This window comes from Leucoraja erinacea, chromosome 2 (genome assembly GCF_028641065.1).
Source record: "Leucoraja erinacea ecotype New England chromosome 2, Leri_hhj_1, whole genome shotgun sequence".
Lineage (NCBI taxonomy): Eukaryota > Metazoa > Chordata > Chondrichthyes > Rajiformes > Rajidae > Leucoraja > Leucoraja erinaceus.
In genome coordinates, this window is record NC_073378.1 from 55,719,167 (window position 1) to 55,741,304 (window position 22,138).

Consider the following 22,138-nt stretch of genomic DNA (forward strand, 5'->3'; position numbering starts at 1 on the left):
GGGGCTATCATATGCTGAGGGAATGGAACGACTGGGTTTGTTTTTCTCTGGATAATCTTACTTTTTATAATCCTTGTAAATAAAATGCTCTAATTAAGCAACATCCCAAATAATCTCCTCTGCACCCTCCAGAGCAATGACATCCCTCCTGTAGTGCAACAACAGAGAACTGCAGCCAATATATTAGGTGTCACCCAACCAATATCTTAAAGCCTTTTGGTGACATCCCAACTCATATATTTCATGCCATGGCTGATGATGCAAGCATCCCATATGTACTTTTTCACCACCCTATCTACCAGTACTGCTATGTTCAGAGAACTGTGGATTTGCACTTGAAAAAGTGCAATACCTTCAGTGCCAGCCGTGGCAGCTTTGAACATTTCAAGTGTGCACGCCTGCATAATATTCTTTTGGAAGAGGATGCCCACAGTTGGGTTCAATAAATGGGAAAACAGCACCAAGATGCCAATACTAGGTTTAATCGCAGGTAAAATTACATATATTCAATAATTACCTTTTTGGATCCTCTCTGGATGCTGCAGTTTTTGCAGGACACATTCTTACTATCCCAATGATCAGCAGCGCCACAGGTTTGACACAAGTCAGGGTCACACTCGCGTACAGCAAGATAACAAGGACATTGCTTGGTGTTACATTGTGCCTTACATCGACAGCCAGGGAATCTGTTCTGACCTAATAGAAAAAGATTCAGCTGAATTATATATTTTGCTGTGGAATTTAAAGCATTATAAACTAACATATTCTATTTAAACGCTTCACTATGCATCCTCATTTACAGTAAGTTTGAACTTAAATGGTCAATTTGCAATTAGGTATATGATAAGCTTTTCTGCTATTTGAATAACATATGAATGCAAGTTCAAATATGCCTTCCATAACAAGCATTCATAGGGTTACAATTTAAGAAAACTAATACATGGATGGAATAGAAAGAAATAATGATGCATAGCGTTTATTTTTAAATTGTTAACCTAATTTATTGAAGAGAAATTGTACATTAAAACATTTTATTATTTAGCAGTCAGAATCAATCCATAATTATGAAAAGCTGGCTAAGACTGTGCCAACATGTACAATTTGTAGCAATGCACTATACTTGTACTGTGTTAAAAATTGAGTATCATGAAAATGATACTTTCCCAGGCTTCTATGCCTTTCCGCAATCCCTTATTAATGGTTAACAGTAGATTGAATATTGGACGAAAAAAATTAATAGCAATATTGCCCTTGCATATTGTTCTGGCCTTCAAATTTGACAGTTATAACTTCGATTTTCACTTTCTAATGTAAATTCATGCAATGGTTTAAGCAGCAAGAAAATGTTTGTGATTATCTAGAAATCGCAGGAGTATATTCCTCTTCCCTTCTCTTCCACTCTCAGCCTCCAGAAAAATACTTTAAAAAATAAGATAGGAGCATCATATTTAATGAATTGTAAATGACCCAAGCATAATGAATATATTGGCCACATTAGCCCCTCACACCAGAGGTAAGAGTGGTTATTTTCCAGTTATCCATTGACGGATCTCAGATTGCATTATAGATTACATATTTCACTCTGCCATCTGCACTTCTGGCTGCCCTCATACTGCTCTGACAGATTCACGACATACAATGCAAAAGCATAATTTTCTGCAGACATCTTCAGCACAGGTTGGGATGTTTGCCCTCTGAGCTTGCATTGGGTCAAACTTGGCTGGGAATAAAATATGCTATTGAAATGTATTGGAGACATTAACTACCAACTTTTTCCCCCAGCAGTCAATCTTGGATAAATTTAAATCAATTATGTGTTTTCTAACTGCAAAAACAAAACCTTTTTTTTTAACATATCTAAAGTTTATCTGAATGATTGTTTATGACAAAGATATATGAATATTCAATTACCCAACCATGCTAAGATTATTACCAGTGAGTTTGGGATGTTCACTAACTGTAAAATATAATTCTGCTGTGGATAGCCCATGCCAAGAAAACCATGATGAAGACTGCGCCTGGGCCTTGATGATAAAAATAACGCAGCGCACGTACAGGCAGTCATCAATTTTGGGACAATCTGTTTCATGACCTTCTCAAGAAGGAACAGTGTCTACTAAGGGTCAAAATTTTAAGTAAGCAGATTATGACAATTTATCCTGTTTGCTAGAAGAAATGCATGGATTAAAATGGTTGGAAATTTGAGGCTCCAAGTCAGCAACACAACATTTGACAAAGTCAGAGGAAAACTCCACCTCAGACCATAGATTTCTAAACTGGTGTGGCGAGGGAATGGAAGTTTAGAAGGTGACCGTAAGCAACGTTTGAAAATCTTTGGATTGGACATTTCGTATTTAAATAAAATAGAAAATCTGTCTATGTGGCTGAAGATTATATTCTGAAAGGAACATTATATGCATGATACATCTGCTGTTAAAGGTGTGCACCCATTAATATTATAAGCACAATAATATTAGATGCTGCTCAGACATGATTAAATTCCATTACAGCTATCTTGACCCATGCCAAGTCCCGTCCATCCCACAAATGTGTCTTTAAAAAACAATTAAGATTAAAGGTGGATATTCAGATGGCCACCCAGATCTCTCAAGTTAGGTCTCCATTCACTAAGATTGGAGCTGATCCAATTGTAACCTCACTGTCATACTCTCTTCCAACCCCAGTGACGTTTAAGTCTACTTGCATTTCAAATATGTACCTCTCTCAGTCTTAAACTAGTCAAAGGCTCTGCCCTTTGAGGAGGAGCTCTAAAGACTTTCTGACCTACACCAAATCCTAGATAATGGAGTCAGATTAGTAGCAGATCACATTAATCAAACATGATCAATGACTATTTTTTTTTTTTAATTTTATTAAGAGAACTCCACTTCAGCTGCCACTTCAGCAATGACAATGGAAATAAACTGTTGTGTTTTCCCCTTTCAAGTCCATGTGCTAAAGCCGATTTGATCAGCTGTTTGAACACAATTGGCATTACTGCATTTGTCAGTCATCTGATGAGTGTTATTGTACAATACCATCTTTGGTCTCTGCAACAAATACAGATGTCTGAACAGCTGGTCAAATCAGTTGGCTCCTGCAGTGAAGAGTTCAATATAGGCATGATATTGCAAATTACAAAATGTCAATGTTTTAGAAATTGGCACAGCCTTAGGCACTTTAGAAATAAAATCAAAATCAACCACCATAAGGTCACTTAAAGAGGTGGTGCAATAATGAAAATTGCCATGCCCTGAAGGATATCAATTTGAATAATGCTATACAGATTGATAATAATAGTCATAACATCATTTTGCCTAGTCATGGTCATTGCTAGCCATGTTCAAAAAACACACAGGAAAGAGGGATTTTGTTAAAAAAAACATTAAACTACCCTCCAAAATGATGTTATTGCTATTTATTATACTTACATTCAGAGCTGCACTGACAGAACTTTTCACAGAAGTTTTGAGCCATGACACAAGGACAAGAGCTGTCACAGGGCTGACGTGGGTGATCACAAGGCTGGTAGTTGTAAACATGATTGGATGAACCATCTAGGTAAAACAACCAAAAAAGGGAATCAGCAAACTGGCAAGGAAAAATGCAGATTGCTTTGGGTCTTTTTATAGAGAAAGTCATACGTTTTAATAAAGTCAAATTAGATGACTAACCTTTTTTCAGTTGTATTTTCCTACAGTGTGCTGCCCACAACCTGAAATATGTAGAAAATCATGTTTAGGTGCTAACATATTATAAAACACAATACAATAAATGCTGCCAACCATTTTGTTAGATTCTGCCAGGTGGAATGAGTAAATGTTAAAATGTCAAGTTTTTACCAAAATGAAAACTAATTTTCCATATTCCCAAGTGCCTTTTGGATTATTCACACATAACTAAGGCACTATAACATTGACAAAATGCTTCCAGGAAATGGCCAGCTGAAACAAAATTCAGTCCTTTGGTGTCTGGAAATTAATTAAGTACGGGTAATACGGAGAGAAACAATACGGAGAGAAAAGATGAAAAATGCAAGCTAGTTAATAATATAAAAGAAGACAGCAAGAGTTTCTACGGATATGTAAAGAGTAAAAAAGAGGCAAGAGTGAATGTTGGGCCGCAAGAGAATGATGCAGGAGACGTGATAACAGGAAATCAAGAAATAGCAGAGGATTTGAAAACATTTTTTGCATCAGTCTTCACAATGGAAGACACCAGTAGTGTGTCTGGAATCCTAGCGAGTCAGGGGGTGGAAGTTAGTGGAGTGGCGATAACCAAGGGGAAGGTTCTAGGAAATCTGAAAGGTCAGAGGGTGGATACATCACCTGGCCCAGATTGACTGCACCCCAGGGTTCTGAAGGATGCGGCTTCAGAGATTGTGGAGGCATTAACTGTGATATTTCAAGCATCACTAGAGTTAGGAGTGGTTCCTGAAGATTGGAAAATCGCAAATATCACCGCGCTGTACAAGGGAGCATAGCAGAAGAACAGAAACTATAGGCCGGTTAGCCTGACTTCAGTGGTTGGTAAGATTTTAGAGTGAATTAAAAAAGAATGAGGTTATGCACTTAGAAGTTCACGATAAAATAGACCGAAGTCAGCATGGTTTTGATCAAGATCTTGCCTGACGAATCTGCTGGAGTTCTTTGAGGACACAGACAGGGGAGGCTGCAGATGTTGTTTACCTAGATTTTCAGGAGGCCTTCGATAAGGTGCCACACGTCAGGCTGCTAGGGGAGATGAGAGCCCATGGTATTAAAGGGAAGATACTTGCATGGATAGAGGGTTGGCTGGATGGTAGAAGGCAGAGTCGCGATAAAAGGCGCTTTATCATGTTGGTTGCCAGTGTCTCGTGGAGTTCCGCAAGGGTCGGTACTGGGGCTGCTTCTCTTCACGTTGTATATTAATGATTTGGATAATGGGATAGAAGGCTTTGTGACCAAGTTTGCAGATTATGCTAAGATAGATGGAGGGGAAGGCAGTGTAGAGGAAGCAAGGAACCTGCAGAAGGATTTGGACCGGTTAGGAGAGCGAGCAGAGAAGTGGCAGATGAAGTTCAGTATAGCAAAGTGCAGAGTCACGCATTTGGTAATAAGAATAAAGGCATAGATTATTTTCTAAATGCAGAGAGAATCCATAAATCAGAGGTGCCAATTGCAGCTGGCCAGGCTGCAATTGGAGTACCATGAGCAAATTTGGGCCCCATATTCAAGGAAGAATGTGCTGGCTCTGGAAAGGGTCCAGAGGTTCACAAGAATGATTCCAGGAATGAGTGGGTTAGCATATGATGAGCGTTTGACAGCACTGGGCCTATACCTGGTGGAGTTTAGAACATTGAGGGGGGACCTCGTTGAAACTTAAAGAATAATGAAAACCATAGATAGAGTGGATGTAGAGTTTCCACTGGTGAGAGTCTAGAACCATAGGTCCTGTTTAAGGTTGGCCAACACTCAACGTTTAACGGGTCTGAGAACCAAGTCCACCTGAGCCAGTGTATGGTTATAAGGATTATGGTCATCTCCTACACTTGAATCTTGCAAATGATCCCAGCTATAAAAGGAAACATTGGGAATATGACAATTGATGTTGCCTATTGATGCTAATTTGTTTTTGAATCTTTACTGTGAGAATGGTGGATAATCACATATTCAAATTTTCTCTTGTCAAAAGCTTGATTGCTGAGGCAGCACCATGAATATTGTGACAGATAAATGTTTGCCAATTTTCCAGCATTGAAGGGGTAGTCAGCATTCAGAGCATAGTTTCACATAATGAAAATGAAAATGGCTTCATTCTTGGATTACCTCTCCAGAAATGTCATACAACATTTAGCTACATATTTTAATGACCACTGTGTAGTTGGGAACTCTCAAGACTCTAGCATACAGCAATATACAAAACAGCAGCAAGCGGAAATCCCCAAGAACTGTTCAAAGAATATGAACTGCTCAAAGAATATGAGAGCATTCGAGAGGGGAAGAGAGCACCGATGAGTGGAATATGGGAATGTAAAAATGAAGGCTTTGTCCAAGCTAACCTGACGAGATTAGGGTAGAATTGAATGAAAGGCAACCCATTGAGGGATAGTTTCTCCAAAATGAGGGAAGATTAGTCACTGGATTAGGAGTTTTTAAAATGTTGCTTTGCATGATTTTGAGATTTTCATTGAACAAAAAAAAAATTAGCAATTGTGGTTGTTAATTTTGACATATCATAACATATATTGAGATCCTTGCTTCTGCCTCAACCAAGAAATTATAAATGATGAGGATGCACCATTGACTGGCAGTGACGGACATTGAACACTCATGTTCAGATACAGTATCTTAATTTAAAACATCCTTTTGCAGATTTTTGATTTTCTGCAAAATTTGCAAATGCCAGAGTGTTGCATTCTAAGAAACACATTGGAATAGATGACAGTCGCCTCCTGGCCCATTGGTTTAAATAGATTCACAGCGAGTAAGCAAAATGACAATTATTGGTCTCCTGGTCAAAATACAGAATCATATCTTGCCGAGTCTTCAGCACATAAGAGAAACGCTTAATAGAAGGATATGTTTAGGAAATAAAAATTAAAAAAAGGTATTTCGATCATTAAGCCAATCCATGACCGTTATCTTGATGCTCCACAAATTAAATTATAGAAAATGAAATGTTCAGAGTCTATAATTGTAAATGTTCTACGAGAATTAGGCCATTCGTCTCATCAAATCTACTTGCCATTCAATCATGGCTGAGCTATTATTCCCTCTCAACCCCATTCTCCGGCCTGTGCCTCCTAACCCGATAGGTTTAATTTAGCAGGTAACAAGCAATTCATGTTATCCTAATGTTAATTTAAAGATTAAGACGCATAAGAAAAATGATCCTTACCGATGCTTTCTCTTCTTTTTTCTGGGAGGTGTATCAGCATCTTCCGCAGGAACACGAGCAATAATATTAGATTCCTTCACTGCAAACTCATATACCTAAATTAGACAATAACTGATTTAAACACATGAATATACAATCTAAACTATGCTTTTGTCATTTATTCCTAAATGTACAAATATGATGGCAAAAAACACAAGATTGTTACAGATGATGCTGAATCAAAATCATAACTCGGAAACCAATGACATGTTCTCAAATTAGAAAGACTTTGAAAATAGCTATTTTTGAAAATATGCTTCAATTTAATGAAGACAATATTTTTTGAATAGTGTTCGGTGTTGAAAGTCAACACCTCTCAGTCCACTAAATATCCTTATTGTAAATGGACAAAAATAGTAAGTCATTTAAAAATCATTCATATCCACTATTGGATTGTAATCACAACTGAATTACTCCAATTTCTGCATTTCACAAAAGACATGCAATTTACTTTGATTACTAATTTTCAGGGATTTTCTTTCCAAAAAGCACAAGATAAATCACTCATCTGTTTCACCAAAAGAATCTCATACTGATTAATATTGCAATATACTGTATTTCACCTGTCCGCATGTTTTGGTGCCTAACAACTTGGCTATAGCACAGAAGTTATTGTAGTAAGTGCCATGCAGAACTCTGAACAGCGAGGCTTCAGCTCCACTCCATTCCACATCAGAAAGTTCAGAAGTGAGCTTCATCTTAACAGGAGTTTGACATCTGGAGTTTGCCTCTGCATGAATAATAGTCTATAATTAGCAAAAGGGCATGGATTGAAAAATCATCAGACTAAAATGAAAATATATACACACACACACACACAAAACCACCTTTGTATATTCAAACAAATGTTTATATACTTTTATTCTTTACTATGCCACGGACCTAATTAACTGCCATTCATTTTGAAAGGAGATACAGACACTCCCCAATTTATGCAATAGACGACTTGCGTAAACTCAAATTTACGTAAATTGTTCTATACTCAGTCCCTAGTTTGCAATTTCTACAACGTCTGAACACTCAAGTTTCCATCGGAAGGAAGCCAGCAATGGTGCGGTGCTTATTCAGAAGACTCCGTGCAGCAGAGAATGCCCCATCGACGATGTAATGGCAGCTTTGCTAATCTGGAAGGCCATGTGCCGCAGAAGGTCACACCATGGCCAAAGAAGTTGTAAATTTTGTTTAAAATATCAGACATCATAGAAATACAGAGGATATTGCCCAGCAACAAGCAACAAGGGCAAATATATATTGAATAAAGTTTCCCCATTTAACTAAGGGAGAATTGGGGATTAAATTCAAGATATGGCTGCAAAAATATCAAAACCTAAATGCAGGCTGATCTGTCAACATAGCAACCAATTGACTTGTACAGCAAAGCAGACAAGGTGACAAGAAACATGTCACACACATCTAAATGCTTAACTAAAGTCATTACAACATCACAACCAATAAGGATATGGATATTCTTATCATAGTTAGGAAGCTGCTTTTTGCTTGAATAGTTTAATGAGTTGCTGTATAGATATCTTTGAAGGTGATTGCATCCACAGTAATTACATTATCTTCTGCTGAAACCTTAAACATTTGACAATTCGTATTTTACATTTTGTTAATCACTTCATGCAACTTTGCTATCTGTATTTTAACAAGCACCATTTTTTTTTACTGATCACCCCAATGCTCACTAAGTTACACTGGCTTTCATCCCAACAAGGAGTTCAAATCTCTCCAAAATCTTGTATCAATGTCATTTAAAAAAATTAATCAAATTTAATTCAATTTCTCTTACCAGAAGAGCTTGTGGTATCATCCTTTTTGTCCTCATCATCTTTGTCATTTATCTCACCACCAGTATCTGTCCCAGCCTCTCTGTCACTATCTGTATCCTTAGCCTCAGACGTGTTTATTGTTGGAGTGCTGGGTCGGCTTGTGCCGTTTGCATGGCGTCCTCTGCGACGGCCACCTGGACGTTTTGGTGGTGTTTTTATACGCTCGACTGTTAAAGCCACTGCAAAATCTTTTGCTCCATCCTAAATAACATAATCGTATTACAAATTACGATTGTGTAATTCACCAAGGGTGTAGTATGATGCACTTTGGAAACAAATATTGCATTTATAAAGTGCTTTTAGCATATAAATATTATCTAACAGATACTGCTAATTACACATAATGTTAGAGATGACGATAATTTTTAATCTGCAGAACTCGCGATGGCCATTGTATGGATCACAAAAAACAGGACCACGGTGAGTCTGAAAAATCTCGATGTCCTCATGTAGCAACCAAGAATATTGTGAAACAATAGGGTTATTTAGATTCCATTATCATGGCATGTATTTTTGGTGCTAATCCTCATGGATTTTTCCTTAGATTACAATTGGTCAGTAATTTTAATATGCTGGTGAACTTCCCTATATCACGTCTAACTTTTACTTCAATCTAGGAGAATCTTGAAGTTGTGAAATTAAAATATTCTTTTAAAAAGGACAGACGTTCACATTTGTTTCAAGACACTTTTGAATAGACTTTTGAAGAGTACTCAGTTATAATGCACAAAACATGAGAGCTATTTATCAATAGCAATCTCCCAAACAATGCTGTAGTGTTCCAGTAATATTTAAGTAACACTGACCATTGCATAGGTATTCAGCAAAACATTGTGGATAATACACTCCTTTTCGTGAAAGTTATGCCATGGGATTTTTGTACTCTCTCAACAGAGAGGGCACTATCAGTTTAATACATCAAAAAGTTAACATCTCAGTAACGTACTGAAATTAGCTTGGTCCTCAAACAGCTCAGGTGCTGCTCAAAGCATAAACTTCATAAATTAGGACCATAATAGGAACCACAATGCACAAATTATTATAGCTTCCCTCAGCATTTTAAAACCACAAGATAGAAAAGTAGATGCAAAAAACTTCTCACCAGAAACAAACAACAATCTGGTCCACATTGTTCTGTCTCTGCTCTGGTCTCAGGAGTTTTTCGTTTATATGTATTAGGAGTAGCATGAAAAGCTGGATCAGAAAGATAATCACCATAAATTTCTTGAACATTCATTAAAACAAGTTTATATCAAAACTTCAATAGAGATAACAAATGAATATTTATCTTTCAAGCAGACTGTTTAAAATTGCAAGAATAAGGCGTATAATGCCTCAACAGTCTTTTGTCATTTGTCAAGTGCCTTTAAGTCCCTCGCTTATCCTGTAGCAGTTTATAAATAAATATCAGCACTCTCCAGTCTTCCAAGTACTGTACCTCACCCAAGGCTAATGAAGGTACAAAAAATGTCTCCCAGGGCCCCACAATCAACTCTTTTACTTCCCATACCATTCTAGGGTACATTCGGTCAGGCGTAGGGATTTATCCACCTCTTTGCATTTCAAGACATCCAACTCCTCCTTTGTAATGTTGACATGCTGTAGATATCATTCCCAAACTTACTAGCTTTCATGTCCTTCATCATGGTAAATGAAGATGAGTATTAATTTACTACTTCGTCCATTCTCTTTAGCTCCACATATAGATTACCACACAGATCCTCAAGGAAACCTATTTTCCCTAGCTAACTTTTATCCCTATAGCCAAGAGATATCCTGTGGTGGAGGCAGATAAAATAGTGGCTTTTAAGAGGCCTTTGGAAAGCACATGGATATGTAGGGCATATTAATCTTCCCATTCTGCTTTAAAAAGCCTTCTACTTGTCAAATGTCCGTTTGCCTGCAAATAGTTTCTCCAAATCAATTTTTCGGAGTTCCCTTTATGCCATCAAATTACCGTCCCCACAATTTATGATTTTAACTTGAGGACCAGTCCTGTCATTTTCATGACCATGTATATAATTAAAAGTTTCATCTTGACCATTTCCTGTCTGTACTGTATATTAATTTTAGAAAAAACACTACCCTGTATCGCTATGATTTTTGGCCATCTTACTCAGTCTTCCTCCGCTGAGCCAGCCCCAAGGATTTTTCCCATCGATGAAAAATAAAAAAAGTTATGTGTTTAAAAAACCTTGAGATGAGCTGATTGGTCCTCTCGCCTGTCAATCACCGCGATGAAGGTAACACCCCCTTGGGGGGGGGGGGGGGGGGGGGGGGGGGGGGGAAGAAAGAGGGGTGGGGGGGTGCAGAACTATAAAACCCCCGGATGCCTGGACACGAGTCAGTCACTCTGCAAGATTGCGAGGGAGAGGCCACGACTGTCATTCTAAGCTATGAATCAACTGAACTGTGAGTCTGCAATGTACTTGCAATAAATGATTGTGTTGGAAGGAATAAATGCTTTATTAGGTCCGACTGTTTTGGAAGGAATAAATGCTTTATTAGGTCCGACTGTGTTTGGAAGGATTAAATGCTTTATTAGGTCAGACTGTGTTTGGAAGGAATAAATGCTTTATTAGGTACGACTGTGTTGGAAGGAATAAATGCTTTATTAGGTGCGGCTGTGTTTAAAACAAATAAAATTATCGTCACTAGTCCCAAAGTGGTATCCCACTGGCATATCAACCAATTGTCCAATCTCATTTCCTAAGAAAAGGAAGAATCTCTATATATTGCTTCAGAGAACTTAAATTTTGCCCCATCTAATTCCTGAGCACCAAGGTACTTCCAGTCATTAGGGAAATTGAAAATCACCTACTATTACAAACGTATTACACCTACACCTATTTGTGATTTCCTCATGTATCTGATCTTCAAATTCCCCCTGCCTACTGGGGGACCATAGCATAATCCCATAAAAATGATAGTACATTTTTATTTCCATGTCTACCCATACACCCTTACTGAACATAACCCCCCTGGATGTCCTCTACTGTTGAAATTTCTCCGTAATAAATAATGCGTCAACCTCCTCTGTCATGCTGGAAGCATTAGCATCCTGAAGCAGTGAGCCGCCAGTACTGTGCATCCTTCAACCATGTTTCCGTTACAACTGTTATATTAAAATCCCATGTGACAATCCATTAATTTGCCTTACCCATGGGGGTTCTTGTATTCAAACAAGGGTTCCTAACCTGGGATAAATTTACCCCCAGTAAATTTCGCCTACCCAGTGGGTAAATTTGTTGATTCTGGATTTGTACATATTTTTTTCCTCATTAACTGACTGCGTTTGGTTCATCATTAGTTGTTCATAAATAAGTAAAATAACATTGTTATGTGCTATTAAAGTTGCCAGGGGTGGACAAAAAAGGTTGGGAATTAAACCTTTTTTTTTCAGACAATTAAATTGAATCTGAATCTGAATCCCTGCATTAAAGTTAATACAATTTGGTGTATCAGCCTTCTTTTCTGCCCTCAACTGGGTTGCCCACTGAATTTGCTTCAACTTTCTCATTGGATACATTACTACTCTGCACCCCACTGTCCAGCCAGACTAGTTTAAATTATCCCAACTCGTACTAACAAACTTCACCACCGCCTCTGGTTCAGATGCAACCAGTTCATCTTGAATAGGTCAACTCTGCCCCAGAAGTGATCCCAGTGGTTCAAGTAGCTGAAGTCCTACAGCCTGCACCTTGTTTGCCTTGCCTTCACTCAGCATGGTGGATTACTAATTCAGCAGATGAGAGGTGGTAATCTTAGAATTCTAATAGTATAGGGCAACATTTTGATCATCAAGTATAATTCCCCTGCTTTCTCTCCATAGCGTTGCAAATTATTCATTCTTAAGCATTTGCCTCTACTCGCCTTTTGAAAGTTATTTGATTAAATTCCAACAATCCTGCAGGCAATTAGTTCTGTATCGTAACGATTCTGGACAAAAGACCCACTTTGTAACTTTTTGCCCAAGATTTTAGCCATATTCTTGATCCTGGACACTCAATTTACTCTAAGCCAATCATAATCTGTACACTTCTATGATATATTTTCTCTACCTTCAGAACTCCAAGGCAAACACTTGCAGCAAATCAGGTTTAACTTTATTGCTGGAATCCCTCATTCCTGGTATGATCATAACAAATCTCTTCTAAACCTATTTTGGGACTTTAACATCCTTCCTAAAATACAAGTGACCACAATGTAATGGACTACTTCAGTTATAGAAACATAGAAACATAGAAATTAGGTGCAGGAGTAGGCCATTCGGCCCTTCGAGCCTGCACCGCCATTCAATATGATCATGGCTGATCATCCAACTCAGTATCCCGTACCTGCCTTCTCTCCATACCCCCTGATCCCCTTAGCCACAAGGGCCACATCTAACTCCCTCTAAATAAAGCCAATGAACTGGCCTCAAACTACCCTCTGTGGCAGAGAGTTCCAGAGATTCACCACTCTCTCCGTGAAAAAAAGTTCTTCTCATCTCGGTTTTAAAGGATTTCCCCTTTATCCTTAAGCTGTGACCCCTTGTCCTGGACTTCCCTAACATCGGGAACAATCTTCCTGCATCTAGCCTGTCCAACCCCTTAAGAATTTTGTAAGTTTCTATAAGATCCCCTCTCAATCTTCTAAATTCTAGAGAGTATAAACCAAGTCTATCCAGTCTTTCTTATGATCCAATCATTTTTTGTGTAGGCTCAGCATAAATTCTATGTACTCCATTTACAAATTACAGGATCCTATATATTTTACTAGCCATTTTTTCTAACGCTCAACATTTCAGAAATGTATGCATATATTTACATACCTCCGTTCCCGACATCCTTTAGAATTCCAACCTTTGATTTTTTTTCCTATCAAAATGTTTCACTTTGCTTTGTGTTTAAATTTTAACTGGAAATCTGTCCATTTAGTATGCCAGCATCACCTTGCAGTCCATTTCTATTGCCTTCACTGATATCCACTTTAAAACGTTGTGTCTCTCACAAATATAGAACATTTTACCTAGTCCACTGCATCCAACTGATGTAAGCAATGGAAGTAAAAAAGATATCAGCAGAAGCCTTGGGCAACAATTTACATTTCTCTCCTTTTCGCCTTCAAGCCAATTTCCTACCCATGTTGCCACTCACTGTATCAAACAATTTCTGAAAATCCAGTGCAACTAAATTACTGCATTCCTCTCATGAACAGCCTTTGATTTATTTTGATGAAGCAACAAAAGGGATAGTGAAGCATTAATTTTCCTCAAATATCCAGGAGTGCCTACTAACAGTTTTCCTGATTATTCCTTTTAAAAGCCTCCTACATTAGAATTTAAACTGACTAGCCTTTAGATAACTGGCAATCCCTTTTTGAAGAAAGATAATATAATTGCTATTGCCTCCTATAGATCCAAGGAGGACTGGAAGAATGTGACAAGCCCTTTTGCAACCTCCAACTGAACCTCTTTGGCAAAAAAAGGATGACACATCTAAACCGGGGACGTGTATATGTAAGCATTGCATGGCTTTTTAATACCTTTTCCTTTCAATGTTCAAAGGTAGACAAAAGTGCTGGAGAAACTCAGCGGGTGCAGCAGCATCTATGGAGCGAAGGAAATAGGCAATGTTTCGGGCCGAAACCCTTCTTCAGAATCTCTCCATCCCAGCAACTAAGATTTTGGCAATATACAAAGTGCTAAATTTAAGTATTCCAACTATATCTTCTGCCTCCAGGCGTGGATTATACACCCAAACTTTTATTTTACCATCCTTGCATTTAAATTTGTATATCCTTTGAACATTAACTAACTATCTCCTCTTAATCCTTTGTCATCTTACTTTCCTTTTCATTCCCCCTCTCAGCTTCCTGTATTCATCAGTTATACCCACAGATCATTTTCGAGCAATCTAGTTGGCAGATGTATGATTGCGAGATTCAAATGTGCTGTACGATTTTCCAGTCAAACAAATGTGCTTTTACTCGTGCCACACCTATTTCAGATCCGATGTGCTCCGATAGCTACAGATATAATTGGACATCCAATATTTATTGAGATTAAATATGCAGATTGCAGCCAACAAGATAATACTGTACTCACGATGCAGGAAACAATCATATTTGAAGCAACGTCTGCAGAAGAGAGTATGGAAAGAGTGCAAGCTCTGTTCACGTTGAACTGATTTCGCGTTTGGCCCATCAATATTTGGTGTGCACTCTGGAGGAAGTGCTCCCGGAAGCTGCTGCTCTGTCAGTTCTTTGTACCTTAAAAATAACAAAATAAATAAAGTTCCAGTGCCTACATTGTAAAACTTTATCCTTTAATGGAATTCCTCACAACAGTAACAAATCCGAACTTCTCACATATTTCTATTCGCCCTGTGGAAAAGATGACAGAATTAACTAATTTACTTCTGGGAAAGAGATGCACTGCAAAATCAATAATATCAATGATTCATTATTTGGGGATAACTTTTCAAAGAACACCATCAAACTCTACTTAAAATGTTTTTCATAGGTTTCATCGATTGTTGAAATCCAAGTGGGAAATCCATTATTTACACACCTATAGAATGTTACATTTTTGTTTTCATAAAAAATTACATGCCCCTTAAACAGCAACTACATCCTTTATGTTAATGTTGAAACACAAAATAGTTTTTTCCAGCAAAATCGAAAATATTTGAAAATACTACTGATGGTAGATAGATTCACTTCACACTACCTCGGAAAAGCAGCCAATATAATCAAAGACTTGTACTACTCCAGTCATTTCTTCTTCTCCCTGCTCTTGTCTGACAGAAGGTCAGAAGTTTTGAAACACAAGAGCTCAATTATGTAATCTCATAACTGCAATGGTACTTACTTTTCCTTCAGCTCCTCCGGTGTACCTTTATCTGGGAACATGGATGAAATTGCTTCAAAGATCTTGTCACAGGGTTTTTTTTTCCCTTCATCACATTCTTTAACTATGGAAAAAGAAATAAATGATATTAAGTTCCATGGTTTAAGAACTGGATAAAATGTACCATCCACATTATTAGTTGAGAAAATTATCATGCTAATAATAAATCAAGAAACAAGTGAAAATACATGATCTACACATAATTATACTAATGGTTAAATGCAAGCTCAATCAAAATTGTGGTTCAGGAAGCAAACTTTTGTGCTTCAGGCATTAAGAAACTAGGGAATATACAACATCGACAAATCATAAAAAATGATTTGCAGTAAGATAAATGCAAAACCAGGCTTTGCTTTGGAAGACATTTTTGTGACAATTCAAAACAAATCTTCTCTTCCTATTGATCTGCTCTTCTCTTTTCAAATTGCCCGATTTCATTTGTTTCAAATTCTTTGATAAAATGCAATGGAGTTAGTTTGTAAAATGGGTCATTTTACATCATATCATTCTTTGCATAAAATGACAATCTTGCAATTATATATAAAATGCCCCAAAATACTTCAGTCAATCAGGAATTTAAGATGCACCATAAAAGTTACTTAGCTACTAAACCACTCAGATCAAGACATGCAACAAATACTGAGGAACGGACCAGTTATTTTTTTCCCCTTATGCTCAATGTTGAAGTTATGATGCTTCATTCCTGACTTTTGAACCAGAGAAGCTTTCTTTATTCAGAAATCATTGGATTTTTGAAATGTCTTCTTAACTAGAGGCTTCTGCTCCAGTTCTCCTTCTCACTTGGTTCCCAGTAGGATCAATTTGCATTCTTTCTCAGTTCAAATAGCCATTAAAACTGCATACTCTTATCCTGGGCATAACTAAAGTTTTTGCATAACTTTATCACTTTACCGTACATTTGCAGTCAGTGCCTATTTAGAAAAATATGTAACCACATCGTATTTAACTGCAAACTTCTAGGATTTAGGTACTTGACCACACGTGTTCCACCCACCGCAATTCCTCAGCACTTCATAATATACTTTTATTAATTGTTTACTTTATACACACCTCTTTTCCAAGTCCAGTCTTTTGCAGTTTAGCAACACTTCTCCCTGCCTACTCCTATTCACAGCCATTTGTTGGGTTTCAAGAGATTTGAAGTACCTATATCCATGTACAAATCATCTCCATAAACATTTCAAGAACAAAAGGACTCCCCATCATTGGGATAACACATTAATACTCAAATACAACATGTTAGTAGTTTATTAGCTGTCAGCTAACTACTTTTCCTTCTATAGTGTTATGTTTCTGAATTTATCTTTAGCATGCCTATGTAGAAACAGAAGTACTCACTTACCATCCATATTAATCTCCTGATAATCTTTTCTGGACTCATTGGTTTCTTCTTTGATATCACTTCCATCCGTCTTCTCAGATTTATTCTCCTGATCCTCCTCCTCGTCTTCATCCTCCTCTTCATTATCACTGTACTGTGTCAGAGCATTTACCAGCTCTACAAAGATCTCATCATTGATAAAACCACATTCTGCAGCATTGAGAAAACATTGCAACAATAGTGTGAGCCAAATGAAATTGACAATTTCAAAATCCTCCAGAAATTATATTAGCATGTTTTTGGTACTACATAAAAATGAGGGTTCTTTTTTTACTGAACGGTTTGACAATTTAGAGTCAATCGAGCTGAGAGAGGTGCAGAGTTGAAGTTCTGCATCATTTATAGATGCAGGTTTGTAGGTTAATTGGCTGCAGTAAAAATTATAAATTGTCCCTAGTATACATGGATCGCTGGTCGGTGAGGAATCAGTGGCCGAAGGTCCTGTTTCTGCGTTGTATCTCTAAACTAAACAAAGCATGTCAACTGATATTTCCCCCCACGTGCAACATATAAACGAAAAACAAGATGCGTACTTGGGGAAACATAGAAAATAGGTGCAGGAGTAGGCCATTTGCCCCTTTGAGCCAGCACCGCCATTCAATATGCTCATGGTTGATCTTAAATCAGTACCCCATGAAAAACAAGCAATTAAGAGGCAATTTATTACTTGGGAGGCGATTCATTACTACAAAATGCCTTAGCTCTCACTAGTATCAAACAAAACTAGTACAATCCATCCAATTAAAAAAACAATGCAAAGAGGATGACATGGTCAATAATGTGAAAGGCTGCGAGTTAAGATCTTAAAGAATCATAAAAATGTGCGAAACAGAAACGATCCTTTAAGCCTACGCCTTCCCTACCAGCTGTGATGCATATCTACACTAATCCCATTTGTCCGATTTAGACCAATATCCTTCTGTTTCTCTGATCCAAGTATCTGTCCAAACATCTTTTAAACTTTAACAAAAAATAGACTGCTGGAGGTACTTAGCGGGTCAGACAGCATCTGTGGAGGGAAATGGAAATACAATGTTTTGGGTCGGAACCCTTCATCAGTCTGAAGGCAGTAGAGAAACTAGATGATTTTCTGAAGAAGTCGAAAAAGCAACATGACAGATATAAAATTGGCATGCTACCATAGTAGCAGATGGAAAGTCTTACCTCTGTCTCCATGCACTTTTCCATCATAATTTTTTATGAGTTCTTCTATGAAGGTCCCATCCTGATCCAAAATTTCATCACCCATGTAAGGAATGTTATGTAAAACAGTTTCATCCTCCACCTTAAATTGAAGAGAAGGTTCCTTTGATATAAATGTTAAAATAGCATACCACGCATCCTGTTCATCTCAGCACTCGTAATTAGTGCAGAATTCAGAATCTGTAATGTACTGAATCTTTGCTTGCTTCCCCGAATGCCATGAAATATCTATCATCCAACGATTTAGGAAAGTATGAATTATACAAGGTGTACAAAGCCTCAGAAGAATAATTCAGTAATAACAAAGTCAAACCTAAAGTAACAACATTTTTCATTGAAAAAGGTCATAGTTCAAACTTTACCCCCCAGTTTTATTGCCATGTTCATCACAAAATTTATTTAGTCCTTATGAAACGTTTTAGTTATTAACAGTTAGTGTACAATAATCAGCACCTACATTTTACAGTTAGAACACAAATATAATTTAAAATTGCACCCAACCACCTCCCCCCCCCCCCCCCGTAAGAATAGAATTTCTGAATGTATTCCAAAAGAAAAATGTAAAATTATTATTCACTTGTCCAGATCGCATACCATGAAATTTTGCTGAAGAGGAGACCATGAATACATAACCGGGATTGAGGCAACTGCATTCAAGGTCTTCAGGGGGATTATCTGCTTTGGAAACTCAGGAAATCCACTCTCCACAGTACACTGGGAATAAACAGAAGTATCAAATCACAAGTGATCAAATTACTATTTCAACTCAGCTAACCAGAATGGTAAACTATAGATAGTTTTTGAAAGTATAGAAATATCAAGCATTTGGGTTACCAAAACCAAACCAGTTTTGCTGGTCTAAACTCACAGCTCGTACTCAAAGAACTCAAGCAGGGAATTAGGAAGGTCAGTAGAAGAGTCAAAGAAATGCGATTGGTAAATTGGGTTAAAGAGAATCCCAATGATATGTATGCACACATTGAAAACTAGAGGGTAATAGACGGTAGAACCACTCATGGATAAAAGAGGACACGGACATGGAGGATAATGAGATCAGTGTGCAGTATACAATTATAATAGGTGACATTTCAGGTTGAGACCCTTCTTCGAATCATGCAAGATAAAGATGGTGATGTTGGGTCTCTTGAAATGAGGTGGATAAGTCCCAGAACCTGGTGTAATCTATCTCATATAAATGGAGAAGCAAGGGAGGAGATGGCTGGGAACTTGACAAAGATCTTTGTGTCCTCTCTAGCCACAGGCAAGGTCCCAGAGGACTGGAAAGAAGCCAATATTGTTCCTTTGTTTAAGAAGGGAAATAGGGATAATCTAGGATACAAGTCAGTGAGCCTTACATCAATGATAGGGAAAATATTGTAGAGTATTCTTAGGGACAGAATGTACTTGAATTTGAATAGGCCAAACAGGGATAGTCAGTAGGACTTTGTGCACAGGACTCGTCTTACAAACTTGATGAGAGTGTTTTGAGGATGTGATAAAGATGAGGGTAGGGCAGAGGATGTTGTTTACATGGACTTTAAGGCTTCTGGCAAAGTCCCTCATGGTAGGCTGAACCAGAAGATTAAAGTTGCATGGCAAGTTGATAGTTTTGATTCAGAAGTGGCTCACCTAAAGATGACAGGGTAAGGGTGTTAGCGACCAGTGGCGTTCGCAGCGACTGGTGCCGAAACGTCTCGTTTGTAATAATTTTTTTTTTTTTAAATGACTTGGATGGGTTGATTAGTAAGTTTGCAGACGACTCGTGAGGTGTTGTACTTTGGGATATCAAATGCAAAGGGAAAGTATGCAGTTAAAGGCAAAAACCCTTAACAGTAATCATTCTCAGAGGGATCTTGGTGTCCAAGCTTTCTGAAATTAGCAACATAAAAGTAGATAGCGTGGTAAAGAAGGCATATGGTACGCTTGCCTTGAATTGGTCAGGACTTTGACTACAAGAGATTGGAAGTAATGTTGCTGATTTGTAAAAAGTTGGATAAACTGCATTCAGAATATTGTTAGCAGTTCTGTTTGCTCTATTTCTGGAAGGATGTGAGGGCTTTGGAAAGGGTACAGAAGAGATTTTCTAGAATGCTGTCTGGATTGGAGGGCACTAGCTAAAACGAGGTTAGATGAACTTGGAAGGTTTTCTCTGGGGATTCGGAGACTATGGGGAGACCCGATAGAAGTTTATAAAGTTATGCAAGGCATTGACAGGAGAGGCATTCAGAACCTTTATCCCAGGATACAAATGTCAAATACTAGGCATAGCTTCATGGTCACTAGAGGAAAGTTTAAAGATATGCAGGACATTTTTTTGTTTGAGTGTTGTAGATGCCTGAAATGTTCTACTAGCAATATGCCATTAGGAATACCTTCTTTTTCTTTTCATTAGACAAGCATTAATGTCAAATGCTCTGCTAAAATGATCCACAAGCACTTTGTCACTTCAACGTCATTTATCACCGATCTGCATAATACCGTTTTCCCATGACTCTAAACCATCTGTTAAACTATACCTGCTTTTCTGTGTCTCTAGTACTATGCAGCTTGTCATTTATCCATTGCGGAATACCCAACTAGTTACATAATTGCTGAGTTGAAATTGGCTTTCAACATACAAATTCGAAATATGTCTAGTGACTTGTTATCAAGCAAATTGTGAAATAACAATTAAGGCTTCACTCAAGTCGATTCTGTCCTCTGCCTTATATTAGTAGCTGTTACGAGTACAGACCTATTAAATTTGTAGTATATCTGTATGTTGGGAAACTTACAATGATAGCCTAAGCATTTTATTGTTCTTTTTGCAGGAAGGTGAAGGAAAGGTAGGCAGAAAGAGACACAGAAACAGTACAGTATTAAGCAGGTAGAAGGAAAAAGACTGACCTGACAAATCGTTTGTAAACAATTATAGTAAAACATTAGACTGGCATTAAATGTTAAGTGATTGGAAGAGCTTCGGGCATTGCAGAGGAACACTCAAATTTTGATTGTGTTAATTTTAGCTGTTATGTAACATACTTAATGTTGTAGTGAGTTGAAATGCTCTGGAAGTGTACTAAAGATATGGTTCAAGCAGCTCTCTGAAAAAAAAAAAATGTATTTCTCCTATATGGACAAAGGCAGTTTCAATCAACCTCATTCTTCTGACCCTTCCAAGGGGAAAGGAAAAACAAGAGTCTGTACTAAACTAATGTTAGTGTGCTCAGTGAAGTCTTGATGATATCAAATATGCTCTGTATTACTAGAATTGGACTTTAGGTTTAAGTTTATTATTGTCACATGTACAGTGAAAAGCTTTGTTTTGCATGCTATCAAAATAGATTAGATATTTCATACATAAATACAATCGTCAAACTCGGGTACAATAGAGCAAACGGGAGGATAGAGTGCAGAATATAGTTCTCAGCACTGTTGTGCATCAATTTCATAAATCAAGTCCAATGGGGTAGAGGTGAATTAAACAGTCCCGTTGTATAAGGACCATTCAGAAGCCTGATATAAGAGGGGAAGAAGCTGTTCGAGTCTGGTGGTGCATGTTTTCTAACGTCTGTACCGTCTGCCGCATGGCAGAGTAACTGAAGGGGAATGACTGAGATGAGACAAGGAGAGGGCAAGGATAAAGAATAACAGGAATAGTTTACTAGGCGCAAAGCAATACAGTTAATAAAGTCAATTTTCCGTCTAATGTCACATCATAGAACCAAAATTCTTATCAATATATTTTTTATATTTGTTTAAACCTTTGGATGCTGTGAACCTTTAATCTCGGTTTATACGCAAAATTCTAAAATACAAGGATAAATACAGCAGTTTCCTCAGAACAAAGTAGTCAAACTACTTGAAATTTGTCAGCTACCCCCAGCGAGCACAACAAAAGCACTATTTATT

The 22,138-nt window shown here is 37.7% G+C and overlaps 1 protein-coding gene across 5 annotated transcripts in view; it reads right to left on the bottom strand.

Moving 5' to 3' along the window:
- ezh2 (enhancer of zeste 2 polycomb repressive complex 2 subunit) overlaps window positions 1-22,138 on the bottom strand; it is a 50,586-nt gene that overhangs the window by 10,818 nt on the left and 17,630 nt on the right. For 4 of the 5 annotated variants that reach the window (XM_055657078.1, XM_055657089.1, XM_055657060.1 and 1 more), the window contains 12 exons: window positions 18,842-18,961; window positions 18,209-18,329; window positions 17,006-17,194; window positions 15,604-15,706; window positions 14,839-15,002; window positions 9,853-9,944; window positions 8,711-8,951; window positions 7,482-7,648; window positions 6,880-6,974; window positions 3,675-3,715; window positions 3,432-3,557; window positions 518-696 (listed from right to left, as the gene is read on the bottom strand). In XM_055657078.1, coding sequence (XP_055513053.1) covers window positions 518-696; window positions 3,432-3,557; window positions 3,675-3,715; window positions 6,880-6,974; window positions 7,482-7,648; window positions 8,711-8,951; window positions 9,853-9,944; window positions 14,839-15,002; window positions 15,604-15,706; window positions 17,006-17,194; window positions 18,209-18,329; window positions 18,842-18,961 — 1,638 coding nt within the window. The remainder of the gene's footprint in view (window positions 1-517; window positions 697-3,431; window positions 3,558-3,674; window positions 3,716-6,879; window positions 6,975-7,481; window positions 7,649-8,710; window positions 8,952-9,852; window positions 9,945-14,838; window positions 15,003-15,603; window positions 15,707-17,005; window positions 17,195-18,208; window positions 18,330-18,841; window positions 18,962-22,138) is intronic. The other variant, XM_055657097.1, reaches the window with a different exon arrangement.